The sequence below is a fragment of the Mesoplodon bidens genome (genome assembly GCF_964165515.1).
Source record: "Mesoplodon bidens genome assembly, contig: HAP1_SCAFFOLD_1673, whole genome shotgun sequence".
Classification (NCBI taxonomy): Eukaryota; Metazoa; Chordata; class Mammalia; order Artiodactyla; family Ziphiidae; genus Mesoplodon; species Mesoplodon bidens.
Genome location: NW_027672144.1, coordinates 6,494 through 19,895, shown reverse-complemented (window position 1 = coordinate 19,895; position 13,402 = coordinate 6,494). Strand labels below are relative to the sequence as shown.

Here is a 13,402-nt window from a genome sequence, read left to right as displayed (position 1 = left end):
CATAAGTTCATTTAAAAATTGTTTTCCTAGTGAGTTATTAAATAGCACCTTGTTTTAGTTTAAATGCATGAATTTTTTCCTTATTCATATATTCCACAGTTTTCCTTTCCCACATTCATTACTATTTATTCTCTCTAATTTCCCCTTAATGTGGTTGCATTGCAAAGGCGTTGTTAGTAACTTTTACAGAAGGTGAAATCCCTAGCTGATAAAAATGACAATATAAGAAAATCACTCACGTCTTGTGGTGTGAGGTGGACCACGAGGTAGGGTCACCATCCTGCTAGCTAGCCATTCATCAGTATGTGGTAAAAAGATTTCTTTTGAAACATATAATTACCTAAAATAGATGGAAAGGAATAATAGAGACGCTAATGTAGCTGATAAATAGGCGACACAACCAAAGGCGTAATGGCAAAAGGAAAACAAAAATTGTCTATGGTTGTTCTCCCTACAGCAGATCCTAGGTATACTTTTATGAATACGGAATTATGAGTGTCACAGCTGGAAGGAACTTCAAAGATCATTATTCCATCTCATACTCTCTCAACTAGATTTTGATTTGAAAAACATGACTAATAACAGAAAGGTCTAAAATTTGCAACTGGTTGTTAAATGGTTGTTTGCTTTGATGGGACAGGTCCTAGGCCATATGAAATTAGAAGTTCATTTAACCAAATACTTGTTGTATTCAGAAGATAAACAAGCCAAACAAAGCAGGTGAACAAGGACATAAGATTAAGTTGCAGCTCCATGTACTTCCTATAGCAGAGAAAATGATTAAAACATCTTCTCATTATTATTAAGGAACCTATGGATTATTTTCAGGTTTGGTTCCAGTGCCACATATCTTGAGCTAATCTGAAATACAAATATACAAAATTAACATTTTATAAAAAAAATAATAGTTTAAGGTGTGTAGGGGGTAGTCACGAGACAGAAAAGCAAGCACTATAAAATCTACATCTTTAATATATCTAGTAGTGAGAAACAATATTAGTATTTTATTCATGAAGACTACTTAAATAATATTTACAACAACTTTATGGGCACATATATGTACATTTGTACATCAAGGTATTTTTGGAAAGAAAAGACCAAATAAATCCTGGGTTATAATTTTATCACTCCTAAATTCTCCTTATTTTTAAAGAACAGTAAAGATAATTTAAGTATACTATTTTCTAAAATGTCCTAATCAACTTGTAGCATAGTAAAACTGAGTTGCCACCATACTGACTTAGGAATTTTAAAGGGTAGCAAATATTTTAGAAACTTAAAACACACGTTTTCTGTTGAAATTTTACATTTGCTTAGAATACAAAAGAACAAAACAGATGGAATTTCATTTTCTGCTTGCTGAAGGTATTTGGATAAACCTAGCTTTAAAGATGGTCTTCTTTCAAAGATTTTTAAGAAGTTTCTGAAAGGGTACTGGCAACAAACCCTTTTAAAAGCTGACATCAATTTCATGTCCCTCGATTTTGAAGAGACTTATCTTAGATTTCCTTTTGAAATACTTCTTCCAAATTTTCTAACCATGGTTGGCTTTACTTTATGGATGTTTCTTTTATATTCTAGAGAAGAAATAAAAAGATATATAAATATGGTAAAAGTATCATTCAAAAAGAATTTTCATCATTCGTTAAACTTCACAGCTGTTAATTAACCTGATTTAAAACAGAACACCAACAAAGAAACATTAATATCCTTGGTTTTAAAGAAGAAATTCATTTCTCCACATCGTAAACTGAACTTTTAGTGCGCATGTACGTACACCCCTTCCCCTGCCCCAAAGCTATCGAGTGAAGTCAGTGAATAAACTACCACATTTACTTCTGTTCTTGAACTAAGGAAAGACTACTTTTGTGAACATTGCTCCCTTTCTTTTGTGCATCATCAATTTTTGTTTTTCCTTCTTTGGATTATTTCCCTAGGACTTTCAAACTTCCAAATTTTTCCAATTTAGCAGTATCATTTGAGTCCAGTACTTCTTAACGTGCTGATCCTGATCCCATAGCTCTTTTTCCTTTCACGGCTACCTCTAAAATGTGTTCCATCTACATATGTCCACTCTTCTGGTTCTTCTTCAGTGTTCACAATGATTCTCTACTCAACAAAGTGTTGTTACAAAAGGGGGCCACTGACTTCTTTATGGGTCTGTCTAATCTCTTATCCATTTTCTTGATCACATTAGGTTTTAGTTTTAGGGGCACATATTCTCTTGACACTATTTCTTATTTCTCTAAATGCTCAGTAAACGGAGTTTCCTTCTTTCCCACTGATGTTCCTTTTTTTTTTCTTTTTAATTTGTACACTGTTAGTTGGAGTCAGTTGAATACATTCTAAGGAAGGCAGCCCCAGTTCTCTTTTACTTTTCTAGTAATTCCTGATGTGTATTTGGCCATTTTCACTTGGATATCCTAATGTACATAAACCATTATCTTCCCTTAAACTAATACCTTTTTCTAAGTGCTCCATTATCCTTAACAAGACATAATCTTTCCTCTTTGGCAAGTACTGTAGTTTAGTATTCTCTCCTACTGTTTTCTCTATAGATTATTCATCTCTAATTACATATAAGATATTTGATGCATTTTATACTATTCTTAGAAAATAAGCATATTAGGAAACCTAAGTCTCTATTATTTGAGAATTATCATAAATTTATTATTTGGTTGCAGGATTATGACTTCCTGGAGAACTTTTTCAGAAGACCAATGGGACAGTACATATCTACAACAACTGCATATACACAATGTTAAGCATTATTAAATATGGCATGTTGAACCAAATAATCATAGTAAATTCTTCTTTTCAGGACTTCATTGTTTGATTTTTAAATCTGCACAAAAGACATTTCCACTGAGCTTAAGGTAAACAACTGCCACTGGGCACCACAAGAAGTAAGGATTTATCAATGCAGCTTGGCAAAGCTATTGAGAAATTTTATATTACTCTAATGAAAAAGAATTGACAGAAAAAATTAATAATAGTTTTCATGTTATTCTTAGACATACTCGTTATCTCATGAAACCCCTTTAAATTCCAAGTGATATAATTATAAGTTCCTTTAGAGAAGAACAAAACTGGGTCTTAATGATCTTTATATTCATCACAGAACCTAGCACATAGTGAATGCATAGTAAATAAATACTTCCTGATTGAAGTCTTAGGAACTACAGTGTCAGAGAAACATAGGTCTGGACACAAAGGCCTAGAAATTGGTGGGTGCTATATACCTCTAGTTTCACTGAAGATGTTTCCTTACCATGGACTCATGTCACCTCCATATGCAATTGAGAGGATGTAATCACCACCATCAGCATTTTTTTTCAACTTGCTAATTGGAGTTAAAATATGCTTGTAACTAGGTATAGAATGGAACCTCACAATAATTGTACAAATGAATCAGAGGCCAAATTATTAAAAATAAGAGGCTAAGAGAAAAATTTCAATATATATATAGTTTATCTGTAAAATATACTTAATCACTAACCTATTAAATAACATAGTTAATTATTTCAATTATTAGTTAAATTATTTACCCACTCTTCTGCAATACGAGGCAGTATGGATAACAAAAAGGGTACAGAATATAGAGTTAGGAGATCCAGTTTTGGGTTCTGGCTCCATCATGAAATATCTCTGTGATCTTGGGTGAGCATGTTTTCTATTTTGCGTCTTAAGTTTTCTTATCTATAACAGGGATAACCACACTCACCATGTACAATAATAAAGGTGATGAGTACATAAAAGGAGACTCTCATGAAAACACTGTAAAAATATATAAAGTACTATACATATGTTAGTTAATCATGTTATTAAATATCAAAATGAGAGCTGAGACATACCCATTGTTGGTCTGTTTTCTTGGACGTGCTTACCACTTGAATTATCTTGGTGAACACGCTTGGCAGATCCAGAATTTACCTCAGCACTTAGTGAGGTATTTGATGTAGGGCTTCAAGGGAAAAGTTGTATTTTAGTAAAGTCTTTTTTTGTATCTCTAAGTTCAAATACATATTCTACATTCAATAATGATTAAAGAAAAAGTGAAATATTAAAATATTAAGTTGTAAAATCCCATGGAAGTAATTGGAGATACTAAATAAATTTTTGGCTCATAGGGAAGTTTAGCAGTGTGTGATTTTAATGACGTTTATTCAAATTGGAGATTATGAGTAGAGGTGTATGTCACAATTCTTTAACAGAACATTTCAGGGTGCTGTGCTGGACTGCATGCAAGCACTGTTATTCAAAGTGTAGAGATAAGGAGCACATTGCAAGAGGTGAAAAACTAATCTCAGATTACAAAATCCCTAATCTGGGGAATATGAACAGGTGAGATTGTTTGCAAACCTTGTTTTTAAATCAAAGCATGGTAATAGAATGAGAATCTCTCTCTGATTATTGCAATTATAGAAAGTGAAATTAAAAGAATGACCTATTTTCATTTGTTTTGTCTTCAAAAATTTACATCACTCTCATGTTATTAATGGGTCAAATTTCTAACTCAATTTGAGTTGACATATTACTGAACACCTATTGTGGCCTCATGTCACAGGATATACAAGTGAGTAAGGCACAAACAACCCATGTGCTGAAAACTTACATAATAGATATATGGTGGGATGGGGGAAAAATAGGACAAATACACAAAATAATACAAGGCAGAGTTAAAAAACAGCACCACACGTTTTCAAACTACAAGAAGCCGCAGGTTCCCGAGTTTAGAAGAAGAAAGAAAAATGGAAGATTTTGTGGATGAGATGAGATTGATCTGGGTCCTGAAAAATAGCAATCCAACCCTTCCCAGTCCTACAGAGGATCAAGTTTTAGCAGGTAGGGTTGGAGGTCAAAGTGGCAGATGAACATCCCTTTCCACACTGATTCAAATAAGCTAATTTTAGGAAATTTCTGGCTAGTCAAGATATTATATACCATTTTACAAGTTGATATTAATTTGCTTGTCAGTTGGATTAACAATTGGAGGCTTCCCTTTATGGCAACAACTTGTTCTGGCAATCCTAAACCTGTGGTAAAGTGATGTGGGTTTATGTTTGTGGAACAGGAGAATATGGGTTATATGCTCATTGAAACTAGTCAGAAATGGCAATTTAGTATGTTAGCAAAGAAAAATGGGGATAAGCACAGTGAATGCTGGGAAAAATAAGTCAACCTATGTATCTAAATTTTCTAGAGCCTGTAAGAGAAATGATTATGGTGTTCATAATGATGGTTTTGCCAGCTCTGCTCAAGAATGCAAATATCTTCCCAAAATGGTTACAGAGAAGTACTTGTGTTATGAAAGTAAACAAATTCAGTTGTAGAAATTTTCTATTCACAAATGGTGCCAAATAAACTAAGTTACTATAAATCTATTTTGGATACTAAAACACAGAGTTTGGATTATATATATATATATCTATCATATATATATATATATATATATATATATATATATATATATATATATATATATATATATATATATATATCAGCTGTCTAAGGCAAAAATTCTTTTTGGGCCATTTGGTGATTTTAATGTCTTCAAGTGTAAAGATGAGTCACTGGTTACTTTCGATGAGGGTTGTTTTCCCTGCAATATATCTTAAGGTTTTCTTTATTATTTTATGGTATGATTCTTCACTTTGGTTAGTTCTAAGACCTTTGTTTTCACTCACAGATTGTTTTTATTTGAAAATCGGGGTTTTGAGTAAATCTATTTGAATAAAACTCACATTTCTAGGAATGAAATCAAAGCCTAATCAAATAAGTTATGTATTTATATATAAGTAAAACACACTCAAACATTTTTAGGATTTAGGTAACATAGTCAACTAATAAAATATTTAACATTTGTTATAAATTTGTTAGATTTATATTAGATCACAAAATAAAAAGACCTAAAATTGGTATGGGTACAAATTCAAATTATTTTAAAGACTGTTTTGAGAAGAAACCTACAGAATCTTCTAGTTGTATGCCAAATGTATTTCCATAATTATTAATAAAAGTTAAGATTAGTCTTTTGTTCCCGTACATAGGTATAATATTTTTGCTTGATAAACATAATGCATCTCATATTCTTTCAGTGGAGATAATTTCTAGTTGGAATCATAGACATTTTTCAAAATAAACCAAAAATGTATGTAGGTGTGAGACCACTTTTGAGTGCCAAGAAAGACTGTGGAACAAACAAAAAACCAACCAACGAAACAGACACAAAGCAAACAAAACCCCAAATTAATAAATATAATTTATAAGAAAAAATTTAATATATATTTGGTAAATTGATGCATTTAGTTAAAATAGTCTGTTACAGTCATTATATAAATTGAAATGATTACACATCTGATATTCTCAATTTCAGTAGTTACTGAAAAATTCAGTCTGGTAGGTTTCTGGAATATCCAGTGCTTCTAGATGCTATTTTTTTTTTTTTCTTTTGAGAGAAAAACTGATAAGAAAGAAAAAAGTAATTATATACATGGAGCTGTTCCTCATTTTTAAAAACCATAACAAAATATACACACACCTAAATATGTACATAAAGCTGTTAAGTGGAAAATACCAGAGTCCATTACTCTCAAGCTCATGTAGATTTAATTGGGGGAAAGGAAGATTCTTTTAAAAAGTAATTATGTACATTTCTAGCATTAATCTCTTTTAACCTTAGTTAATGGCAGGATCTAATTATTGGTACCAGAGGGAATGTAACAGAGCAATTAATAGGCTATGAGAAATCTTACTTTCTTTAGTTGTCCTTTAATATTATTTCGGAAGCCCTTTAACTCATCTAAACCCACTCCAAATACACAATTTACATACCAGGACATTTCTTGAAAAATCATTTGGTTTTGATAATGACTATGTTTACATTTAAAAGTTATTCTTAGCTTTTGCTAAGAAGCAAAAAACTTTTGCTACATCTTAGTTACAACAGCAGAGCATGTTACCAGTGAAGAACAAGAAAAGTCCCCAGCATTAATTAAAGAAAAGAGTAACATGACTCACAAAATGAAAATTAGTGACAAGATGGATAAAACAGATGATGGTGGTTAGCTAGGCTAAGTGACTGATTCCCATATACGACTAATGGTACAATCCAAATTTGTGACACAGCAAAATACAAAACTGTAAATGTCATGGATAGTCAGAGACATTCAGGAAAAATCAATCCATGAATTTTAAACATAAACATTTCAAGACTCCGCTGGTACTTTGGACAGATGCTAAATGCAACTATGAGATGATACTCTATGTGGCACAAACAAATAGGCTGTTTGCAAATTTGTTAGCACTAGCCCGGATGATAACACATCCATGGTGGAATATAGGAAACTTAAAAAAGAGTTATCTTAAGATCGTATGCTCTTCTCTCCATAATCACGTTAAAGAAAAAGAGGTAAAGCAAGTCAAATCCATTTTACAATTTAACCATTCACTGTATCTTGTCATTGCATTCTATGTTACAGGATATAAAGACTATATAATGGGCTTCATGTCATATAACAATATATTTAAGACTTTTTTCCTTGTCTTTAATTTTTAGCTGTTTTACTGCTATGTACCTAGGTATGTTTCTCTTTGTATTAATGCTGCTTGCAGTTTGCATTGCTTCTCAAACCTGTGATTTGCCAACTTTGGTCAGTTTTGGAAAATTATTAGCCAGCATCTTCTCAAATACTGTTTTTTCCCATTCTTTTTCTCACTTCTTTCTGGGACTCAAAATACACATAGGCTAGACCTTTTTAATTGTGTCCCATATGTCTCTTTTTGCTCTTCTCCATATTTTTCTTTTTATACTTTTGCAATTGGTTTGAATATTTTTCTATTAACCTATCTTACAGTTCACTAAACTTTCTTCTGCCATGCCTAATCTGTTAAACTGATTTGAGTTTGCAATTTCAGTATATTCTATTTTTCAGTTCTAGAATATCCATTTGATTCATTTTAATAGAATCCAGTTCTCTGGGAAAGTATCATCTATTTTATTGAACTTAATCACAATTAAAATTTTAAAGTCCCTATCTGATAATCTCAATATCTGTATCTCTGCTTCTCTAATTTGTTTTTTTCTCTTGATTTTCAGTCATTTCATCCTGTTTCCCGGCATTCTTGGTAACTTTTGCTTAAGTGCTAAACACTGCATATGAAAAACTGTAGAGGCTGGAGGTGGTATATTCTTCAGAGATGATTTAATTTTCTTCTGGCAAGTAGGCAGAATAGAGATAGATCACCTTGATCCAAAAAGGGATTGAACTGGTCAAAGGTCTGTTTCAGGCTTTCAAGAACCAGTCTATTTCCAGTTTGCCCTACTCCTACCTAAAGCATAGGCCTTCAAAGATTTCAAATAAAACCCTGGGCATTTAACAGGGTCTTTTCTCCATGATGATCCCAAACAACCATTTTAGTGTCCTGGTCCCATGAGAAGGTCAAAACTCTGCTTATTACTTTAGCTTCTTGGCAGCCACTTTTAGTTGGTTTTGTGGCCTCTTATTCCACAGAGTTTAGAAATTGGCCAATACCTTGAGGGCAAAAGCTACATAGATTTTGTTTCCCTAGCTCAGTGAGATGCTGATAGCTATAGGCTTCCATTTTTTGCTTGACCTCTATATTTGATGCCACGAACTGGCAAATGCTAAATGGAAAAAAGAGGCAGAGAAGGTCTTGTTCGCCACAACTTGTTTTCCTTTCCTCTGGGATCTTAGACCCTCAAGTCCTGGCTGTGTTGGTTGTTCCCGAGTGCCTTCAAGCAGCTGTTGAATTTTATCAGCTTTTATAATTGTTCCTGATGGAAAGCTTTGTGTGATACAAGCTACAATGTCATAGCCAGAAACAGAAGTCTATTCACTCATCACATTTTAGTCATATATCAAAATCCATTAAAATAATATAATTTTAGGACTGAAGAAATTCAGTAATGTCTGAAGGGAGAAATACCAGATGAGTAAAAATTGTCAACAGAAGAAAACTTAAAATTAAATGACCTTTTAGAAGGCCAGAAGACTCTTAAATTTATTTTTAATAATCTGAAATATGGAATACTTTATACAAATATCAAGTGAAATATTTGGGCTTTATCAAGATCTCCCTTTGATAATATAAAACTAGTGCTGGGACTTCCCTGGTGGCGCAGTGGCTAAGAATCAGCCTGCCAATGCAGGCGACACGGGTTTGAGCCCTGGTCCGGGAAGATCCCACATGCCACGGAGCAACTAAGCCCATGTGCCACATCTACTGAGCCTGCGCTCTAGAACCCGTGAGCCATGACTACTGAGCCAGTGTGCCACAACTGCTGAAGCCTGTGCACCTAGACCCCATACTCCGCAGCAAGAGAAGTCACTGCAATGAGAAGCCCGCACACTGCAAAGAAGAGCAGCATAAGCCCGCACACAGTAACAAAGACCCAGTGCAGCCAAAAATAAATAAATTAAAAATAAATAAATAAATAAATAAATAAATAAATAAATAAATAAATAAATAAAAAAAACTAGTGCTGCATTCAGAGCAGTTTACTATACGGTATGCTTAAATGTGAATTGACGGTCTAATTACAAGAAATAAAAAGAGCCGTAGGAAACAAAGTATAAAGATGATCTTACATAAGTATAAAGCCTGAACCAGTTTATGTTTAAATGTACCTTGTTAGTTTCCGTTTCCTTTTGGCAGCAGCAGTCATTGCCATGTAGGATGGTACTATGCTTGGTATAGGCAGAGAATGTTTAGTTGAGAATGAAGAAGGGGCAAGCCTGTATATTAAATAACGAAAAATAAAAAGAGTAATTTTGATTTGTACTATGGAGAAAAAAGGGGGCATACACTTCCATAATTAGAACATCATTTTGTCTTAATACATAAAGGAAAACATTATTCAATACTATAAACTTCCCTTGATTGCCTGGGGTTTTCTTTTCTCTTTTTAAAACCATAGATAGATTTCTGCATTCCCACAGCATAGAAAGGTGAAGGTATCATTCTTCCCATATTTAGATTCATTTTGAATATACATATTAAGTGAGAAGGATATGTTTTTGCTTGGATGACATGCAGTCAACCATACCTTAGACTTACGACTATTTCAGAGTGAGATGAGGTTTGCTAAACATCAATAGAAACTGTGGTATTTCCTTTAGTGAAGATATTAACAAATAATAATAAACAATTGGTAATCATCCATTGATGGCTTGTAACATCTTAACTCTGGAGTATGAAGAACAAACTAAATATATCTTAAGGTCTCCTCTAGCCTAACAAGGGTCAATCAACTTAAGTTTTAAAATTAAAGACTTCACAATATTGTGTTAATGGATTAATATTTAGAGAGAAAGACAATTAAAATTTAATGAAGGTAAAAACACGGACTTTTGTAATCAAGATAGCATACTTCATCTATGAAACAGATCTTAAACACAGCTACAGAGGAAAAAGAAAGCTAATAGTTTAAAGGCTATGTAAATAAAACAAAAGAAGAATTGGCAAATAGTCCTGTGTACCTTTGTAAAATGTTGTTGTTTGGTAGTGATTCTTGTTCAGGTAATTTACTTTTCAAGCTCTTGGTGTCTTCACATATAATAAATGTAGTCTCCAAATCCTCCTCGCCATATTCTTTTCTCTTGCTGAGAGGGATATCTACTTCACACAACATTTTCAGAGAATTCTCACTGTTTGTATTTGAGTTGATGGCCTGAAAACTGGTAGTATGTGATGATGATTTTAATAGGGTCACTGAAGATGGATATTGAGAAGTTTTTCTACAGTCTTCTGGAGTATACACAATGGGTTGAAGTTCTCTGCTGAGGGAATCATTGAGCTGCATATTTTCAGACAGTGTAGATTTTGGGGGATGTTTTGCTTTCAAGGGAGAAGGCATTAATTTTCTTCGGATTCTTTTTTGTGGAGGAATTTTAAGCAGATTAGATTCACTCGAAGATGTGCCTATTCAACAAAATTAAAAAGAAGTTCAATAATGTTGCCTAAATAGTTTTCCAATAACCATACCAGTTAAGAGAAGGGAAAAAAAGAGCTAATAATAAGTATATTTTCTGCCAAATTGATAAAAATTTAAAAGAAAATAAGTTGGAAAGAAAAAAAGTTATTGCTAATAACGTTAAAGTTAATAAACTCATTATAAAGAAATTCTACAACAGAAAATAGATACTAAGTAGCTAATATCAATATTAATTTATAGATACAGCTATCTTGAGATACTGGGCAATTATGAAAATAAACTGCATCCAGTAAATGTATACATTTCTCTAAGGATCTGTACTTGACCCTCTTATTCTATACTCTTATTTCTTTTCTTTTTCTTTTTTAAATTGAAGTATAGTTGGTTTACAACATTGTTAGTTTCTGGTGTACAGCAAATTGATTCAGTTTTATATATATATATTCTTTTTCGGATTCTTTTCCATTATAGTTTATTATAAGACATTGAATATAGTTACCTGTGCTATACAGTAGGACCTTGTTGTTCACCTATTTTACATACAGTAGTTTTTAATCTGCTAATCTCAAACTCCTAATTTATCCCTACCCCTCCTTTCCCCTTTGGTAACCATAAATGTGTTTTTTATGTCTGGGAGTCTTTCTGTTTTGTAAATAAGTTCATTTGTATCTTTTTTCTTATATTCCACATTTAAGTGTTATCATATGATATTTGTCTTTCTCTGACTTACTTCACTTAGTATGATAATCTCTAAGTCCATCCATGTTGCTGAAAATGGCATTATCTCATTCTTTTTTCATGGCGATACACTCGCGTTTCTAATTATTCTCTTGCCACTACCTTCTCAGTCACGTGCGTCCCACATAACTAGATTTTTATCTTTTCCTTGATTTTCCCAATCTTCACCAATCCTGCATCTTTTACACTTACAGTTAAAACATAATTCTGATCATGTCATTCTCCTGATTAATGATGTTTAGTAAGCTTTAAACAGAAACATAATGTCCAGAGATTTTTAGTAGGGGAATTCTTGTTCCTTGCTCCAAAATTAAGAGACAAATTGTTTTGTTTGAACTTAAGTGTGAACTCCCACAATACTAGACATGCTTAAATATTTAAGTACATAAAGATTTCTCACTTTCTTTTAGTGTACAAAATAATGACTTGATTACATACATAACAATAATCTTGATCAGCTCCAGTGTACTTATGCTGCATTTTTTAATTAATATATTTTTTTCCTGCTTTGCCTATTTCATTCTGGTAAACTTCATGGTGCCTGACACAAAGTAACTCTGCTTGGAGTGTGCTGTCCAGGGAAGAAACTATAATGTGTATTTCTCACCATGTTTTCAAATCAGGCAGTAAAATTCCCAACTGATGTTATATTTGCTTTACAATATAATAATAACTTAAGTAACACTGAAAGCTGAATAAAATAAGTGCTATGTATTTCAATAAAGCAATTCAAACTTTCAACCAAGTTAGAAAATACATTTATAACAATCAGCAACAGTACATGCATTATTCTTATTACATTAGTTGACAGTAGACTCTGCTGTGGCTAGGTTGACAATTACCCTCTAGGAAATACAATTTAAAAACAGGAAGAAAAATATGATCTCTGTTCTACTAAGGAATTTTACTTTTCTGAGAACTAGATAAATGAGATCCAGATCTTAAAATAATTTTCCACTCCCTTTAACATGACATTTGTCAAATTTTCCATTACCAGATATTTTTATACTAATGCTGCAGTGTAAAGACAGTAACTTTTCTCCACTGTGCTGCTACCACCAATTTGGTGGCTATTAATAGCTGGAAGATTAACTTCTTTTCCCAGGAGAGGGAGCAGGGGTATGTAGAGGATAGAAAACTATATCGAGGATAGAAAACTGAATTGGGAGTCAGGAGACTTGGATTCTATTTCTGGCTTCACCAACAACTCACTGAGTGACCTTGGGCAACTCACTTAAGCAGTGTGGGCATTAATACCCCCTAGAAAAAAGGGGATACTATCTTTCTATGTACAGGGATTTTCTAGAATTAGATAATATCTATAAAATATTTAGGGCTCAAGGAAAGGCTCTAGAAATATAGGCTTCAACTGTTAGCATTACGACGTTCACAGGGTAAGCTGTAATTTACTTTCCAGTATTCCATCAATACCCAGCACACCATTATCACCAAAAGAATATATTTCAAACAATATATTGTTTGAATATATTTCACTTTCAGTTTATCAGATATCCAGTTTATCAAGGCTGATGATAAACTGTAATATAAACCAAAGATACTGTTAAAGCAGGCATACCTAAGTGTTATTTGAACATGCAGGCGTCGTAACAACATTCTAAAATTTAGAACACAATGGACCATGAAATCTCAAGGGATAAGGATTATCCAGAGTAACTATTTTTCTTGTGCATATCTACAGCGGGATAA

The 13,402-nt window shown here is 32.8% G+C and overlaps 1 protein-coding gene across 1 annotated transcript; it reads right to left on the bottom strand.

The window, feature by feature from the left end:
* Nucleotides 1-240: 240 nt before the first annotated feature.
* LOC308610546 (kinesin-like protein KIF18A) lies at nucleotides 241-10,944 on the bottom strand (the record flags this gene model as incomplete). Its single annotated transcript, XM_081259638.1, has 4 exons — nucleotides 241-1,577; nucleotides 3,855-3,964; nucleotides 9,651-9,758; nucleotides 10,503-10,944. Coding segments are annotated over 4 exons (743 nt in total), but the record flags the coding sequence as incomplete, so codon positions are not given.
* Between the last annotated feature and the right edge of the window lie 2,458 nt (nucleotides 10,945-13,402).